General features: G+C 43.6%; 1 protein-coding gene across 29 annotated transcripts in view; it reads left to right on the top strand.

The window, feature by feature from the left end:
• Positions 1 to 18,885, top strand: part of LOC138746747 (protein TANC2-like) — a 502,350-nt gene that overhangs the window by 206,430 nt on the left and 277,035 nt on the right. For all 29 annotated transcript variants that reach the window (XM_069905106.1, XM_069905108.1, XM_069905110.1 and 26 more), the window contains one exon: positions 11,445 to 11,516. In XM_069905106.1, the coding sequence (XP_069761207.1) occupies positions 11,445 to 11,516 (72 nt within the window). The remainder of the gene's footprint in view (positions 1 to 11,444; positions 11,517 to 18,885) is intronic.

Consider the following 18,885-nt stretch of genomic DNA (forward strand, 5'->3'; position numbering starts at 1 on the left):
GCCATTAATAAAGTACTACTATATTATTAAAGAGAAGCGGAAGCGAGTCCTTCGATGTCTGGGCATCTTGCCACCTCCGCTGATGTTACTGTCCCTCATATCCCTGCATCCTCCACGTACTCCTTTCCTGTCTAGTGGTGAACCTGAAATTTCGAAGCTGCATCTGCTCAACCTCTGGTTCAGAGAACCTGAAGTGTTAGGAAGTCGTCAATGTCTGAAGCCTTCGGCTGCTGACCTCGGAGCTGAAACCTGGTCTACTGCTCTACTCTTTTGGAACCTTCAAAACTTCTCCCTTTTGGCTGGGGTATATTCTCCCAATCTGGTGCCCTGCACATCATTAAAGCCCATAATCCATAATGTCTGTCTACTGAGGGTTGGTTGAAATCTGGATCTCTGGGGGGCATGGATATAAAAATAGCTAACAGCCCTGTTCTACAAGCAATTTAAATGCACAGGGCCATCGGGCAGCATGGCTAAGCAGAAGGACCCTGCAGCCCCACTCTCTCTTGGAAACGCAATGGTGGCAACGCTGCTGTTACAACATTTGCATCAATACTGCCAGTTTGAAGGGGTGTTGTGACTGATTTTCCTGAATTTCAAGATTCTTTTTCATGAACATATCACACAAACTTTGTTAGCTTTTGCCTGCTGTTCATGTCCACAAAGAGGTGCTATTAGTTCAGCGGCCTCCACCAGTTAAAGAAAAAAAAGACCCTTCAGAGACGCTGAGTGTTTGTGGATCTGCGGCTGCACGGCCTCCTGTTTATTTTAGTGGTGAATCTGAGCTCCTGCTTCCAAACCTCCAATACAGCTATGAGGCTATTAATGCCTTAGACCCTCTGGTGACCTGCCAACCCATAACCCTTATGGTCTGTTGCCAAGCATGGATGCTGCCATCTTTGCCATGCACCTGTGTTCACAGATTTTTAAAAGACACTACCAGGTCCTCTTACGGGCTGTTTAAATCCTCTATGGGGCTGTCGGCATAAAGACCAAGCAGTAGGACTCAGCGGAGGAATACTGAGTCTCTGCTGTCTCAGGGCGACTGCGGTTACACCACCACCATTTTTTTTTCATTTGCTCTTTGTGTGCAATTATGGTGATTAAGACTCTGGGTGATAAGGTAGTACTAGTTCAGATAAGGTTGATGTCAGAGTTAAAATGACTTGCAAACACATATTTGCAAGAAACTAGTAGCTAGCATATTGTTTATGAATTATTGGTGTGTCTCTAAAGTGACAGCCAGTAAGTCGAGGTCTTTTTTCTGCGTGTGTAATATAAACAAAGTTTAGATTTTGAATTTACTTTGGTGCTGTGTAGAACCAGGGCAACGTTGGCTGTGCACTTTTGAAAGTATTAATAGTTTATTGTCCGTTTATTAATTGTTTTAAGTATAGTTTTACTGTTTTAAGAGTTCAAATAAACAGTGAAAAACTCAATGCTACTTTCATTAACGAGTCGAAACAACGATGCCCCTCCATGCTGGTCAAGCAATTATAAAGGGAAAGAGTCGCATAGTTGATATGCAGAGGTTGGAAAGAGTACTGAACGGTTCGTGCTCTTTAGGATGATGCATAATATAGAGAAGTGCGCAAAACAATTTCTGTTGAGACCTGATCCTATAAGAGTTAGAATAGCTGAAAATGTATTTACCTTGAATCAAATTTGTGTTCTAAGTATTCTTCTTTGGCTTGGCTTTGCGGACGAAGATTTATGGAGGGGTATGTCCGCGTCTGCTGCAGGCTCGTTGGTGACTGAGAAGTCCGATGCAGGATAGGCAGGCACGGTGGCAGCGGTTGCAAGGGAAAATTGGTGGGTTGGGGTTGGGTGTTGGGTTTTTCCTCCTTTGTCTTTTGTCAGTGAGGTGGGCTCTGCAGTCTTCTTCAAAGGAGGTTGCTGCCCGCCGAACTGTGAGGCACCAAGATGCACGGTTTGAGGCGATATCAGCCTCCAACCGTGCAATAATAAGTATTATTGTCATATGATTTAACATAAATTAATGTGCCTAATCTCCCAAGTTACCAAAAATTTGGTACAGTGAGTTATTTCACTTTCCTTTACGTAGAAGGATACCTTCAAGCCGAAAGGTTGTAATTAAACTTCATTTTGTGGCTATTTCTCATTCAACACATTCTCTGATTCTGCAAGAATAAGTTGAAAGCACATCTGCTTAAAAATAGAATTTTACAAGTGCTAATTCAAATCTTCTGAAATGATATTTGTAAAAGTCACTCATTTCTTTAAGTCAATCTTATGACCCGAATGAAATGATGTGATATCTAAGAATAAAACAGAAAATGTGTTTTGCATTCTGAATGAGCTGTGTAGGGAATGGTGTTACCTTGGTAACAGGCTACATTTCAGTACGATTCATTGCAGGCGTCGTACTACTGATGAAAATGTGATGTCAATTCTAAATTGATGAATGATTTATAACCTGTCTCTCGTATCTCTGTGTATTCTAAATCAAAAGTGTATTCTTAAAATGCCAGACTTGCCATGAATGAGGTCTTCGTTGAGTCACGTGTTCTCTCCCCTTCTTGAGAAGACTGTTTTGATTCAAAGAAATAATTGATCTTTCTTTTAAATCACTAAAAATTCCAATGAATAATCTCAACAATTCTTTAATCACCTATGAATATGTCTGTGAGCTGAATCTCGAACAAAGTTAGAAACATTTTTAACAAATTATTTTCATTTTGTCTTCCTATTGAACTTCAGTCACAACACTTGTACATTCATTTGATCAACTGGTTATTTGTGTACTCATTATTGTATCTTCTGCTTCTCAATCTAGCTTAAAATTAATGTATACTTTGGGTTTGAAATGTTGGTTATATCTCTTTACCTACCATTGACACTGTGTCACCTGCTGACTTCCTCCAGCAATTTTATGCACGTGCTACAATCACAGTGTTTTGACTGTCGTGTTTCACTCCAGATACTAATTTTATACTTTCTCTTGGTTGGTTCATGCTTCAGTATATTGTGTGACCAGGGGATTTTGCTTCCTCATGTAAATTTGTTACAATTTTAGACTGCAAATACAAATGAATTTAAATTGAGTTTAAGCCGGTGTCAAAGGTTACTGTAATTAACAGGAATAATTTTGTACATTTCCACCATGCGTTAGCACATTTCATATTCCTGGTTGGATGATGTTTGCTGTATTATTATTGTTCACCAATAAAGTCTCAGCTATAAATTTTGGTTATTTTCTATAATGCTTGGAAATAAACTTTATTGTTTATACTGAGAGCAAACAACAAGACGAAGTGAGCTTTGCAAGCTGGGTATACATCACTGAGTTTTGTTAATTAGCATGAATCTGTGAAAGTTTGTTTTTGGAGTTTTTCCAGGACGTTTTTCATTCATTTATAATGATTATTGTGGTTCAATCCAACAATACTGTTACTTGACAGTGTTCAGGCCTGAAAATTTGGTTTCCCTTTATTTTCTGTAGATGCTGTGCGACCTGCTGAGTTTTGTGTTTTATACTGCTACTTCAGCCATTTTTATTCCACAAATATACTTTATTCAGGAAAGATGTGTTAATAATCCAGGTCATGTAGCATTCATCCACTGGACCAAGAAATTCAATGAATTAAATACAGGGTGTGTCAATGTTGCTAATGTTTTGTCCCAAAGTATTGTATCAGCAAATTTTTTTAGCAGTGGCTCAATGCTTCAGTTTGGACCCGAGACTGGACTGTGGTATTTCCCCAGAGATCATTTGCATTATTTGGGTGATAGACACATCTTGCACTGGAAGATTAACCAAGTTCACAATCTTCCAGATTTTCCAGTCAATATTTGTCTCTATTCTTCCCTGGAACAGCCCACTTTCTGGGTCGGGACTTCAAGTTGACAACTCTGAGTGAAAACGTTTCTCCTCATCTCAGTGCTAAATGGCTTACTCTTTATCCTAAGACTGTTACCCCCTTGTTCTGGACTTGCCCAACATTGGGAACATTCTTCCTGCATCTAACCTGTCTAATCCTGTCAGAATTTTGTATGACTTTAAGTCATCCCCTTTCATTTTTCTAAATTCCATTGAGTGCAACCTGAGTGTTTCCATATGCATCAGTCCTGCCATCCCAGAAATCAGATGGGAAACCTTTGCTGTATTCCCTAAATTGCAACAAGAATGTCCTTCCCCAGATGAAGAGACCAAAATTGTACACAAGATGTGAAGGGTGTCCTGAATCCAGATCAGATGAGGAGCAGAAACAATGGATTAATAATGTAGTGAATTGTGGTGAATTGAATAGTTCACTGTTGGAACAAACATAGAAAACACTTTATCATTCCATAGTTTCTGTTTTAATGTTGAAAGCTCTTCTATCTATTAACGTGGAAAATAAATAAATGATATTTCCCGTTATCTCTTTGCTTCTAGTGGTTTACTGCTAATTTATTTCAATATCATGGAATGTGGGAAATGTAATTTAGGCAGCCAGTTACTACACAAGAGTCACGGGAGTTGAAAGTTGTCCATCATGGAATTAAAATACCACTTTGGTAGAATTTAGAGATGAAAAAAAGGTGACCACTTTAATAGATTTATATTTCATGCTTGACAATACTCAGCAAGAATTAGAGGATATATATCTGAGAATATCATTGCTAGCTGTAGGACTCGGCTTATAATACAAGGGAATGTTAACTTCCCTAATATTGACTGGGATTGCTAAGGGACTTGATGGAAAGAATTTGTTAAATATGGCCTGGAACATTTTGTGAAGCAGAATCTAAAGATGGTGTTAGAGATGACCTCCTCTTCAGATGTGAGTGGGAGCTCTATCGAGAGTGTCCTGGCCGGCTGCATCAAAATGTGATGCGGTGGTTGCAGAAAAATGGATTGGAGGTGAGGATGACTGGAGCCCCCCCCCCGCACCCCAACAAAGTGATGTACTGGAATCATCATCTGAAGAGAGCGTGCAAAATCATTGAGGACTCCTTCCACCCTGCCCACAGCATCTTTCAGCTGGTCCCATTGGGAAAGAGATCTAGGAGGATCAGAGCCAGCACCACCCGGCTGAGGACCATCTTCCCAAGGGCAGTGAGAATGTTGAACGACCCAAAGGAGCTGCTCACACTCACCCTCCAAAACTCTCATCTTTACTGAAAACTTTATTTATTTATATATGTATATTTGTGCTATGTTTGTATGTGTGTTATGTCCAGTTGGGTGTCTGTGGTTTGCACAGAGGGCCAGAGAACACTGTTTCATCAGGTTGTACTTGTGCAATAGGATATAATAAACTTGAACTTGGGAGTATGACAAGACCAGTAACCATAATCTATTAGTTTCATGGAAAAAGAAAGGATGTCATCCAGTTGGAATCATATATTGGTGGAAGCTAATTTCGATGGCATTGCACAAGATATCTCAAAAGTTGATTGGGAGAACCTGATTGAAAGTAAATGGATATTAGACAAGATGGAAGCTTTTAAAAGTGAGATAGAAAGAGTTCAGGAGCCGAATGTTACTGTTAGATGAAAGGTGGCAGATGGAGTTTAATGAAGATAAGTGTGAGGTGCTTCATTTTGGGAAGAATAACCAAAATAGGACGTATGCAGTGAAGGGAGGGCATTGAGGAATGCAGAGGAATAGAGGGATCTTGGACTAACGGTTCAGTGTTCCTTGAAGGTGGATTCCCATATAGATAGGGTGATGAAGAAGGCTTTTGGTATAGCTGGACTTTATAAATCATAGCATAGAATATAGGAGCTGGGGGGTGATGTTGAGACTGTTTAAGGCATTGGTGTATTGGTTTAAGTTTGGAGTATTGTGTGCAGTTGTGGTCTCCAAATTATAGGAAGGATATAAATAAGGTAAAGAGGGTGCAAAAAAGGTTGACAAAAATGTGGCCTGGAATGCAGTATCTTGAATACAAGAAAGATTGAGTAGACTGGGACTTTATTCATTGGAGCGTAGAAGGTTGAGAGGGGATTAGATAGAGGTATTTAAAATTATGAAGGGAATAGATAGAGTAGATGTGAATAGGCTCTTTCCCCTAGGGTAGGGGAGACTGCAACAAGGGGTCATAAGTTTAGAGTTGGGGGAAAAACTTTGGGAGTAATAGAAGAGGATGCTTTTTCACTCAGAGAGTGGTGGTTGAACGGAATGACCTCCCAGGAGAAGTAGTTGCAGCAGGGTCAATTCTGTCATTTAAGAGGAGACTAGATGAGTATATGGATGTGAGGGGATTGGAGGGTTACGGGCAGGGAGTGGGTAGGTGGAATTAGTGGAGTTTCATGTAAATCTGTGCAGACTAGAAGGGGTGATATGGCCTGTTTCCGGACTGTAAATTGTTATAGGGTTAGTGAAGAGCAAGGCAGGCAAGATTTCAGATTTATTAATTTCTGATTGCAGAAGAATAGGGAGACTTGCTTGACAGGGAGATTATAGATCTGGTAGGGGAATAAAAAAAAGAGGAATATGTCGGGTATAGGCAGCAGGAATCAAGTGAGACCCAGGAGGAATATAAAGATGCAGAGTATTCTTAAGAATGAACGTAGGAAATTATACTGGACATCCCTCGTATACCAGGCCAAGAAAATGTTGAATCATATTAAAAGTAAAGGGGTAACGGGGGAGAGAGAGTAGGTTGTGGAGCCAGGGGAGATGGGTGCAGTTGTGTCTGTATTCATATGGAAGGACATGGAAACATGAGTTCAATGATATCCTGAGGAGAAAGTCTTGACATGGATAAATGTGATTAAATCCCTCTAGCTTGACCATGTGTATACAAGGTTATTATGGGAATCAAGGGAGAAGATTGCTTGGGCCCTGGCAGAGACTTTAATATCACCATTAGCCATGGGTGATGTGCAGAAGACAGGAGGATAGTCAATGCTGTGCTTTTCTTTGAGAAAGCCAGCAGGGATGAACCAGGGAACCACCATCTGCTGAGCCTTCTATCAATGGTGCGAAGAATATTGGATGGGATTCTGAGTGACAGGATTTATTTGCATTTGGAAAGACTAGAACTGATGAGGAATAGTTGCCATAGCTTTGTAAATAGACAATCCTGTCTCACAAAGTAGATTGGAGTTTTTTTGAAGAGGTTACGAAAAAGATTGACGAGGTCAAGGCTGAAGAAAAATGTCTGTACAGTGTTCCTCACTCTTTTTCCCCCCACTCTCATACCACCTTAAGTAATCCCTTACCACAGAGCACCCATAGATAGCATAGGTGCTCTGTGGATAGTTAGGGATTACTTCAGATGGTATGTCACTGGGGAAAAAAAGGTCGAGAACTGCTGGTCTATGGCCTTTGACAGATCCCAGGAGGTCAGGAAGTTTAAAGGTTAAGCTAGTTAATTGGATGCCTGATCGTCTTGGCTTGTGGAAGCAAAGGTGGGAGTGTAGGTTTTTTTTGCTGCAGGCATCATTGCTGGGTCCTTTTTTATTTTTAATATTAATGATTTGGATGAGAACGGTAAATAATTTTGCTGATGCCAACGAAATTGGTTGCACAGTCAACAGTGAAGAAAATTTTCAAAGGTTACAGCAGAAAATGAATCAGCTAGAAATGTGGGCAAGAGTTTCATGTGGTGAACTTCTTCCTTCTTTCTTTGGCTTGGCTTCGCGGACGAAGATTTATGGAGGGGGTAAAAAGTCCACGTCAGCTGCAGGCTCGTTTGTGGCTGACAAGTCCGATGCGGGACAGGCAGACACGATTGCAGAGGTTGCAGGGGAAAATTGGTTGGTTGGGGTTGGGTGTTGGGTTTTTCCTCCTTTGCCTTTTGTCAGTGAGGTGGGCTCTGCGGTCTTCTTCAAAGGAGGTTGCTGCCCGCCAAACTGTGAGGCGCCAAGATGCACGGTTTGAGGCGTTATCAGCCCACTGGCGGTGGTCAATGTGGCAGGCACCAAGAGATTTCTTTAGGCAGTCCTTGTACCTTTTCTTTGGTGCACCTCTGTCACGGTGGCCAGTGGAGAGCTCGCCATATAACACGATCTTGGGAAGGCGATGGTCCTCCATTCTGGAGACGTGACCCACCCAGCGCAGCTGGATCTTCAGCAGCGTGGACTCGGTGCTGTCGACCTCTGCCATCTCGAGTACTTCGATGTTAGGGATGTAAGCGCTCCAATGGATGTTGAGGATGGAGCGGAGACAACGCTGGTGGAAGCGTTCTAGGAGCCGTAGGTGGTGCCGGTAGAGGACCCATGATTCGGAGCCGAACAGGAGTGTGGGTATGACAACGGCTCTGTATACGCTTATCTTTGTGAGGTTTTTCAGTTGGTTGTTTTTCCAGACTCTTTTGTGTAGTCTTCCAAAGGCGCTATTTGCCTTGGCGAGTCTGTTGTCTATCTCATTGTCGATCCTTGCATCTGATGAAATGGTGCAGCCGAGATAGGCAAACTGGTTGACCGTTTTGAGTTTTGTGTGCCCGATGGAGATGTGGGGGGGCTGGTAGTCATGGTGGGGAGCTGGCTGATGGAGGACCTCAGTTTTCTTCAGGCTGACTTCCAGGCCAAACATTTTGGCAGTTTCCGCAAAGCAGGACGTCAAGCGCTGAAGAGCTGGCTCTGAATGGGCAACTAAAGCGGCATCGTCTGCAAAGAGTAGTTCACGGACAAGTTTCTCTTGTGTCTTGGTGTGAGCTTGCAGGCGCCTCAGATTGAAGAGACTGCCATCCGTGCGGTACCGGATGTAAACAGCGTCTTCATCGTTGGGGTCTTTCATGGCTTGGTTCAGCATCATGCTGAAGAAGATTGAAAAGAGGGTTGGTGCGAGAACACAGCCTTGCTTCACGCCATTGTTAATGGAGAGCTCATTGCTGTACCTGACCCGACCTTGTTGGTTTTCGTGCAGTTGGATAATCATGTTGAGGAACTTTGGGGGACATCCGATGCGCTCTAGTATTTTCCAAAGCCCTTTCCTGCTCACGGTGTCGAAGGCTTTGGTGAGGTCAACAAAGGTGATGTAGAGTCCTTTGTTTTGTTCTCTGCACTTTTCTTGGAGCTGTCTGAGGGCAAAGACCATGTCAATGGTTCCTCTGTTTGCGCGAAAGCCGCACTGTGATTCTGGGAGAATATTCTCGGCGACACTAGGTATTATTCTATTTAGTAGAATCCTAGCGAAGATTTTGCCTGCAATGGAGAGCAACGTGATTCCCCTGTAGTTTGAGCAGTCTGATTTCTCGCCTTTGTTTTTGTACAGGGTGATGATGGTGGCATCACGAAGATCCTGAGGCAGTTTACCTTGGTCCCAACAAAGCTTGAAAAACTCATGCAGTTTGGCATGCAGAGTTTTGCCGCCAGCCTTCCAGACTTCTGGGGGGATTCCATCCATACCTGCTGCTTTGCCACTTTTCAGTTGTTCGATTGCCTTATATGTCTCATCCAGGGTGGGAACCTTATCCAGCTCTAGCCTTAGGGGCTGTTGAGGGAGCTGGAGCAGGGCGGAATCTTGGACTGAGCGGTTGGCACTGAAAAGAGATTGGAAGTGTTCTGACCATCGGTTGAGGATGGAGATCTTGTCGCTGAGGAGGACTTTGCCGTCTGAGCTGCGCAGCGGGCTTTGGACTTGGGGTGAGGGGCCGTACACAGCCTTTAGAGCCTCGTAGAAACCCCTGAAGTCGCCAATGTCCGCGCTGAGCTGGGTTCGTTTGGCGAGGCTAGTCCACCACTCATTTTGGATCTCCCGGAACTACAGGCAGCTTTTATCTACTAATCACCACTCCATCCTGTGTGACTTACTTCCTTCACTTGACCCTTTGGTTTACCTTGGCTCGCTCTCTCTTCGTTTAACAATTTACTGCCTTTGTTCTTTGAGTTATGCCTCTACATAGTTCACCAATCCCACATGTGTTCACTGCCCCACACCTTTCACTCTGTCACCGTTACACTGGCTTCTCCACCACAGTCTTAAAAAAGGATTTCACCTCAAACTGTCAACCGTTGTTTTTTTTTTAGCTGCTTGACCTAAGTTCCTCCAGCAGCGTTTAGCACCAAGACTTGGGTTGGCAGAGAGAGGAGCCCTCAAAATAACTGGGAGAGAGAGGAAGGAGACGCCCACCTCTTTGCAAATGCGAATTTGCTAAGATCTTGTGAAAGATGCAGGGGTCCTTGTCATGGTCCATCCCAAGCTGCAGCTTAATGCTCCAACCAGGTGGCATTACAATCACATGTTCTACCTGGGGAGCCTCCAACCAGCTGTCATTAACACTAATTTCTCTGGTTTCTGTTAGTCCTCCACCACCCCCACCCCCACACCGAATCTTCCCTTCCCTATCCCTATGCCTCCTTTCCTCAAGCTCTCTCTTTCTCCTTTTCCTCTACATTCACAGAGCCTCTCCTCTTATCCATGTTGATTTATCTCTTTTTGTCTGTTGACTTGTGTCATCCTCCTGCCCTTTCTTCCCTCCTCCCCCACTTGCCTGCTTTTTGCTAATACCTTAAAGGGTTCAGGCCAAAAATGTTAGTTGTATGTCTTTACCTCCTCTGGATGCTACGAGGCCTGCTTAGTTCCACCAGCATTTTTGTGTTTTTACTACAATCTGCAAACTTTCGTGTTTCGCCCTCTGTTTAATGGGTTGCACATGGAGACAAATGTCTAATGTTGCTGGAAGATCATGGGTCTTTGGTCTGTCCAAGACTTGTTGGTCTTGCAGCATAGTGAGATGTCAGTGAGGGAATGCTGTTGACAGGTACCTTCTGGACTGCAGAAAAATATGCTGATGGGCATATTGAAGTGTGGTGCAGCCAATGCAGAGATAATGAGGGGGAGGACCACATTTTAGCTCCTCGCCACTGTGAAATAAGGGGCTGAGACCAGTGGGGAACCCTCAAACAAATGAAGGGGGTAGTCAGATTCGTGGCAATGGTGCAATATAGTATAACGATGGTCCACACTTCAATGTCCAGAAACAAAGCATAGAGTTTAATTGGAAATATGATACAAAGAATGTAAACATGTGTAGCATTGTTTTTCCTTTCCATGTACATTTTTATTGTCCAATGAAGTTTATTTTTAGAAAAAAAAGTTATTGGGATGCTTTTCTACCTGATGACCAAGTGTTGAGACTGAATAAGGACTTGTTTGATCTCCTGCTCAGGCCAATCGCCTCTTAAAATGAAAAGTGGACAGATTTATTGTACCATGTTTTAAACCGAACATTGTGAAATATGTGTGTATTACAACTCAAAAGACGATTTTGTTCAAGATATTGAATGACGACAGTGAATCTCAGTTTCATATTGAAAGCTTGCTCAACGCTTTTTGTACAAACATCCTTCAGAACAATAATTTACTGTATATTGATTTGAATAACTAATACTGATTATGAAAGCTAAGTCATTGAGTGCATTTTGAAATTTCAGTTAAGTATTCAGATTAAAGCACCTACCTCAGCTCTTTTTGATAAGTAACTTCACTGCCGAACACAAAAAAGTTTCTACTACACTGATGTCCTACTATCTGTCTTTTTCAGACACTGGGAACGAGGAACAATCAGATCGGAGGCAAACAAACATAGATTCTCGGCAGAACCGTTTTGGACAAGGTAAGGAACACTCTATTTAAAACAAGGGTGCTGTGCAAAGTATGGTGAATTAACGAATCTGAGCAGAGCCAGAGCTGAAATGACAAAATGGGATGGTCGGGTAGAGATGACTATTGATTCATAGAGACAGATTCAGAGCATGACTCTGAAAGCAGATCATTTGGCCCAACTTATCCACAACAACCAAGAAACCTGTTTAAGCTAATCCTATTTGCTTGCAATTGGCCCACATCCCACTGAATATTTTCCATCCATGCACCTGCCCAATGTGTTTTGCATATTGTGATTTTTACCTTCTCTGTATTGCAGAAAAAATATTCAGTAATAAATAACTGCAAAGTAAGAGTCCTTAATGAGTCTCTGAATTTGTCGTTGAAGAGTCTGATGGTGGAGGAGTAGCAATTGTTCCTGAACCTGATAGTGTGAATCTTGTGGCACCTAGACAGATCTCTTCCCTGATGGCAGTAGCAAGAGCAGAGCAAATCCTAGGTGGTGTGGATCTTTGATAATTGCTGCTATTCAGATGTTCCTGCTGGTGGGGAGAGTTTTGCTTGTGATGTATTGGGCTGTGTCCACTAACATTTGCAGGGATTTCTGCTCCGAGATATTCCAGGCCATGATGCAACCAGACAACACACTTTCAACTGCACATCTATAGAAGTTTGCCATGATTTCTGATGTCATGCCGAACTTCTGAGGAAGTAGAGGTGCTGACGTGCTTTCTTCGCAATGACGTTACCCTGTTGGGTCCAAGAAAGGTCCTGCAAGATGGTAACTCCCAGGAATTTAAATTTGCTCACCCTTTCCACCTCTGATCTCCCAATGACCATTGGATGGTTTTCCCTTTCTGAAGTCCACAATCAGCTCCTTGGTTTTGGTGACATTCAGTGCGAGGTTGTTGTTAGTAGACCATTCAGCTAAGTTTTCAATCTCCCTCCTGTATGCTGAAGCTAGACCCATCATTTCTGTAAACTTCTTGGAAGTCGTCCTTTAGACTCCTTCACTGGAATAAAACTGCAACCAGGCCTCAAACCTCCCAATGAAACTATTACCTGAGAGCAGAGCCTTGCCCCTTGCCACAGCTATTTGCTAGTTCTTTGCCTGATGTACTTTTCATTCAATAACATTTGAAAACAATGAAAATAAGTAAGTAAACAAAAACTTAAATCGTAAAGCAAATGTGTTATTAAATGCAAATGCACATTTATGTGCTAGTTCTTCCACATGCTGAATGCATATCTAACTGAAATTTTACCAAAACTGGCTTTCATTGGTATCTTCTGGGGTGGGACAGGACCATCCTTCAGTCCTTTCCCCCCTCAACCTGTTGAGTCTGGTCTAGTACCCTCCTGATTTTCTGAGGATGATGTGAGACTATATCAGGTCCTTGCGGGGAATGGAGAAAGGCACACACCCTCCCCACACCCCCTCGCCCATTCCCCTGTCCTCAAACCCTAACCAGGATTGAACGTGAAGGGCTGATGTTTGATGTTACCTGTCGGAGAGAATTTTATAAGGAGGCATGAGAATGGAAAAGGGTGCAAGTTGAGGAGGGGTTAAAAGAGGTTAAGATGAGGTGGGAGGAAGTCAAATGAGGTGGTGGAGTGGAAGTCTTTTGATAGAGAAGATATGGAGGTACTGGAACATTATCAAAATGAAGATGAGAACTTTCTACCTTGCTCTATTTCCTTTGCAACATCTTATTATTTTTATTGTACTCTAGTAGTTTAGCGATTTAAATTAAAAAAAAAATTTTTTCTGCACTGCGTGGTGTTCCGCGATTCGCAGCGACACATCACAAAGTGCCAACAATTACAAAAACTGCTGTGAGGGCGGAAGAACGACAAGGCACTGTGTTCATCTTCGCTAGCGAAGGGATGGGCCATGATGATGATGTGTTGTTTAGCAGCAAGTGTCACCAAGAAATTGAAAAATATGCCACATGGCCAGACACCTACAATTAGACAAAGGAACAAATACACAAGGGGGGGAGGAGGGGGGGGGTAGAATGGCCGAATGTAGAGATTAGAGGGTTGAATTGGTGGTGGTTACAGGAGCAAAACCAGAAAGGGATTTGAAATTGGACAATTTTAAATGTTGTTTTTCTTTGGGCCATTTAACCATTTGTTATTTTATTGTTGTTTAATTAGTGTAAATAAAATCAGGACATCCTTTTGGTTATTAATTACATTTAAAAATTATTTTTTACAGCTCTCATAAAAACAGAGTAATGAAAAACATTTAAAAATAATAAAAACGTTACAGAAATTGAAAAACTTAAAGAAATGCTTAATTTGCTGCAGTCGACCGATACTCATTCAAATGAATGGTCTAGTTAGTGCAGCTCCAGGTTTGATGATCAGGATCAGATTCCTGGTGTGAATGCTGAGGAAGCTCTTGTTTTACCATCAGACTCCCTGCCGAGCCCAGCGAGAAGAACTCAGCCCTGGCAGTGGTGGAGCTAGACCCATCATTTCTGGGCTTCCATGATCCTCATGGTAACGTTGCCCATTCCTAGCAAAACTGAGGCTATTATTTATCTCAAAAAGAGTACAGGAGGTGCACAAAGTGTTTCCAAACATGGTTGTCGAACCCAGCCAGCATTCTTTCCACAGTACACCTATAGAAGTGTGATAGAGTATTAAGAGCTGCTGGTGGTAACTGCGGCTGAGGGATTCACGCCAGGCTGTGGGCTGTTGGTCTCTGGTTCAAGAACTGGCTGAAGGGGTACCAGGTATCGGAACTGGGATGCGAGATGGTGCTTAAGGGTTTCCTGATGGTGTCAGAAGTTCGGATCTGGAGCTCAGGCTGATGACTGTTTGGACTGGAGCTGTGGGGGTTGCCGAAGTGCTGGAGGCCAATCCGTGACACTCGGTGTCTCTGAGGGGACTCCGTTTTGCTTCTCTTTCTCTGACTGTAAGTGGCGCTTCAGGCAATTTATCTCGATGGTGAATCTATCTACCTTAAGACAGACAAAAACAAATTCTGTGTAATATTGCACTGTCTTTATTACACAATAATCTTAAATCTTGAAATCTCCCAGAGTTCGTGTAAAGTTATTGCTGGAGAAACTCAGCAGGTCCCACAGTGTCCGTCAGAGGCAAGGATGTATAACCAATGTTTCAAGCCTGAGCCCTCTGTCAAGCTGATAGAGGAAAAAGCTGGCAGGTCGCTGGGGGGAGGAGGGAAGAAGGGGCAGGGGAGGAGTAAGGGCCAACAGCCAAGATACGTGGATGTGGATAGGAGGGCAAGAGGGGAAAGCATAGAATTGATTGGAGGAGGTGGGTAGCTCTGTGAATGCAGAAGTAGAGTGGGGGAGGATTAGGGTGGGAAATAACGGTAACGGGAGAAGTTGATATTAAAACCATCTGGTTGAGGGGGCCCAGACGGAATTTGCGTGTTGTTCCTCCAATTTGCACGTGGTCTCCAATTGAAATGTTTGGCCATTGGGAGATCCATCCTATTACAGCAGTCAGAGCACAGGTTCTCAACGAAGTGATCTCACAGTCTGTGCCCAGTCTCTCTGATGTAGAGGAGGACACAGCAGGAGCATAGGATACAGTAGGTGAACCCTGCAGGTTCACAAGTGAGGTGTTGCTTCACTTGGAAGGACAGTTTGGGACCCTGAATGATGGCGAGGGAGGAGGTGTAGGTGCAAGTGTCGCATGTCCTGCAGTCACAGGGTTAGGTACCAAGGGGATGATTGATGGGAATGGATGACTGGACGAGGGAGTCACAGAGGAAGCAGTTCCTGCAAAAGGCGGAGAAGGGAAGATGTGTCAGGTGGTGGGATCGTGTGGCAGAAATTGGAGAGGATGAAATGTTTTATGTGGAACATAGTGGGGTGGTAGGTAAGGCCAAGGGGAATCCTGTCCTGGATGCATGTGGGGGTAGAAGAGGCCAGAGCACCACTTCCCTCACGTGTTAATTTCATCCCCTCTGAAGCTCTGTCCTCTACTTTCTCCAGATCAATCCCAACCTCACTATGAAACCCGCAGACAAGGGTGGTACTTTTGTAGTCTGGCGCCCAGACCTGTGCTCTCAAACATCTCCTCTTGCTTACCGCTCCAAGCTTATTGTTTCCCAACCCCATACTGCCTGGTGCTACCTCCTATCCCAAACCCAGAACCTCCCCGCCCTCAAGTTTACAATCAGCTCCATTGTGTAGCTGATGCTGAGAGCATCTGGCACCACGCATCTAGATTCCTGACCTCCGTCATTTATTCTGACTCATCATTGCCCTGTTACTCAGCCAACAACAGGGGTGTTGTCAGCAAATTTTTAGATTGCGTTAGAGCTAAACTTGGATATGCAGTCATAAGCGTGGAAAGAATCTGAGCAGCGGTATAAGCAGATAACCTTGAGGTGACGGTGTTGATGGTCAACGAGAAGGTGATGTTACCAATCTGCACTGATTGGGATCTGCCGATAAGGAAGTCAAGAGTTCATTTACAGAGGGAGGAACCCTGTGTTTGTTACTTTTGCTGGAATTATGTTCTTTAATGCTTTGCACACAATAACTACCACCTTACCTCTTTTGGCTGCAAGTCTGTTATCCTTGAGTTATTAAGTACTAACTGCTGAATGTTTTAATGGAGTTTCTGTGTTCTGTTCCATGTTTAAGAATCTTAGTTTCCTTTTCCTGTCGTTTTTTAATCTAATTCAGTTTTATATCATGTCCAAGATATCAAGGCGTCTGCAATCAGAAGCAGGAGGGTATCTTCCCTTGTGTGCTGCAATCCAGGGCAGTTTAGTGAAAGATTTGCTATTTGGTTGGTTCTTTATATGGTGTGTTTTTAAATTTAAAACATTATAGCATTATAGCACAATGTTGTGCTGACCTTCATCAACCTACTCAACAATCTTCCCTCTCACAATCATAACTCTCTATTTTTCTTGCATCCATGTGCCTGCCTGAGAGTCTTGTAAATGTCCCTATTTTACCAGCCTCCACCATCACCCCTGGCAATGCATTCTGGGCACCCGCCACTCTGAAATCTATCCTCTCCTCACCTTAAACAGACGTCCTCTGACATTTGCTACTGTCGCCCTGGGAAAAAATTGCTGGCTGTCCACCTTTCACACTGCCAAATAACCAGGCAATTTAGTAGATATTTAGTGGGTCACCTGGCTGTGTGAACGCTCCCAACTGGGCTCTGATACTTGATAGAAGGTTGTATCAGAGCCTGCTTGAGTTGACTCAGAGTTGACTCGGCTACAGTGTGAACGGCCAACCCGCTCAACCAGGTATTGTTAGTGCCTGCGTGTGTTTCCATGTTTTTTTCACCTCCACGGTTATTGTGTACGTATGTGCTTTATTCATGCCTTGACTTCACTTCCCTGCGAGTAAGCAAAACGCCACTTGGGATATCACCACTGGAGGTTGGGCCCTCCCCCTTAGATCCACGATATTCACATGAACCAGGAAATTCATGGTCCAATGTGAGCAGCTCACCCAGTACTGCAACACGGGTCTATTACTCCACTATATAGTGGGTTGCTAATGTGAAAGGGCCTCTCAAATTTGTTAAGTCACCTCATCCTTCTTTAGACCAAAGAGAAAAGCCTTAACCTTGCCTCATATGACACTTGTCCAATCCAGGAAACATCCTAATAAATTTCCTCTGCAACCTCTCCAAAGCATCCACATCCTTTCTGTCATGAAGTGACTGTAACAGAACACATTATTCCAAATGTGGTCCAACCAGAGTTTTATAGAGCTGCAATATTACCTCACAGCTCGGCCTCAATCTCAGAATGAATGAAGGTCAGGATGCCACAAACTTTCTGAACTTACCCATCAGCCTGTGCCAGTGACTTATGGATTTGAATCCCAAGATCCCTCTTTTCTCCCACGCTGTCAGGAATCCTGCCATTAACGATGTACCCCACTTTCGAGTTTGACATTCCTAAATGCATTGTTTCGCACATCCAGTTTGAACCCCATCTGCTACTTCTCTGCCCACTCTGCATCTTGTCCATTACCTGACGTAACCTACGACAATCTTCTATACTATCCACAATACCTCCAACCTTTGAGTCATCTGCGAACTTACTGATCCATTTCTTCATTCAGGTCATTTATAAAAATCCATGCTCTAAGTTCATCTCTCTTATTCCTAATACTTGTTGTATTGAAGTAAACACTGTTCAATCTTTCCAACTAGCTACGTTTAAGTTCCCTCCACTGTGTATCCTTTCTCACAATCTCATTACACATTGAATCAAACTTTCCACCATCTGCTCTATTCTCTGCCGTATCCTTCTGGTTTTCATGCCTCGCCAAACTAGTTTTAACACTTTCCAACAGCTCCAGCAAATCTCCATCAGGATATTGGCTCTCTTCTGATTCAGGTGTAGCCCGTCCTTTTTGTACCTATTGTACCTTCCCCAGAAGAGATCCTAATGATGTAGAAATCTGAATCCCTGCACCAGTTATACAGCCACATACTCATCTGCCTTACCCACACTGGCGTGTGGCACAGGCAGTAAAATGCGATAGGCTGCAGACACTGTGATTGTAGTAAAAACACTGAAATGCTGGAGAAACTCAGCCGGTCTTTTCAGCATCTATAGGAGACAAAGATCTACTGCCGACGTTTTGGGCCTGAGCTCTTCTTCAAGGGAAAATTGGAAAAGGCAGAAGCAGGTTATCTCAGAGAGTCTCAGAATTCAAACAATGGGGGAGGAATCCAGACCAAGAAAAGGTGTTTTATTCGGATGTGATAAGGGTCTAGGTAGAATTGATCATGTCTGTGCGAAAGGAGACGGAATGGAGAGATGACGGGGAAGCATGGGGAGTGGGGAGGAGGGTTTTAACAAAAGCATGGGAAGTGATATTAATGCCCTCCAGTTGGAGGGTGCCCAGTCGGATGATGTGTTCCTCCAATTGACAGGTGGTCTCAATCTGGCTGTTGGAGGGTGCCCAGTCAGATGATGTGTTCCTCCAATTGACAGGTGGTCTCAATCTGGCTGTAATGCAAGGTCATGGACAGACATGTGGACAAGGGAATGGGATGGAGAATTGAAGTGGGTGGCCACTGGGAGATCCACGCTATTGCGGCAGAAAGAGCCGAGGTGCTGAACAAAGCGATCTCCCAGTCTGCGTCCAGTCTCTCCGATGTAGAGGAGACCACAGCGGAAGCACCGGATTCAATAGATACCCATGCAGATTTACAAGTGAAATGTTGCTTCACTTGGAAGAACTGTTTGTGGCCCCGAATGGCACTGAGGGAGGAGGTGTGGGCACAAGTGGAGCATCTTCTGCGGTCACAGGGGTATGTCCCAAGGGGACGATTGGTGGGGAGGGAAGAGAGGACAAGGGAGTCACAGAGGGAGCAGTTCATGCAGAAGGCAGGGTGGGGGGGGG

This window comes from Narcine bancroftii, chromosome 12, assembly GCF_036971445.1.
Source record: "Narcine bancroftii isolate sNarBan1 chromosome 12, sNarBan1.hap1, whole genome shotgun sequence".
Taxonomy (NCBI): Eukaryota; Metazoa; Chordata; class Chondrichthyes; order Torpediniformes; family Narcinidae; genus Narcine; species Narcine bancroftii.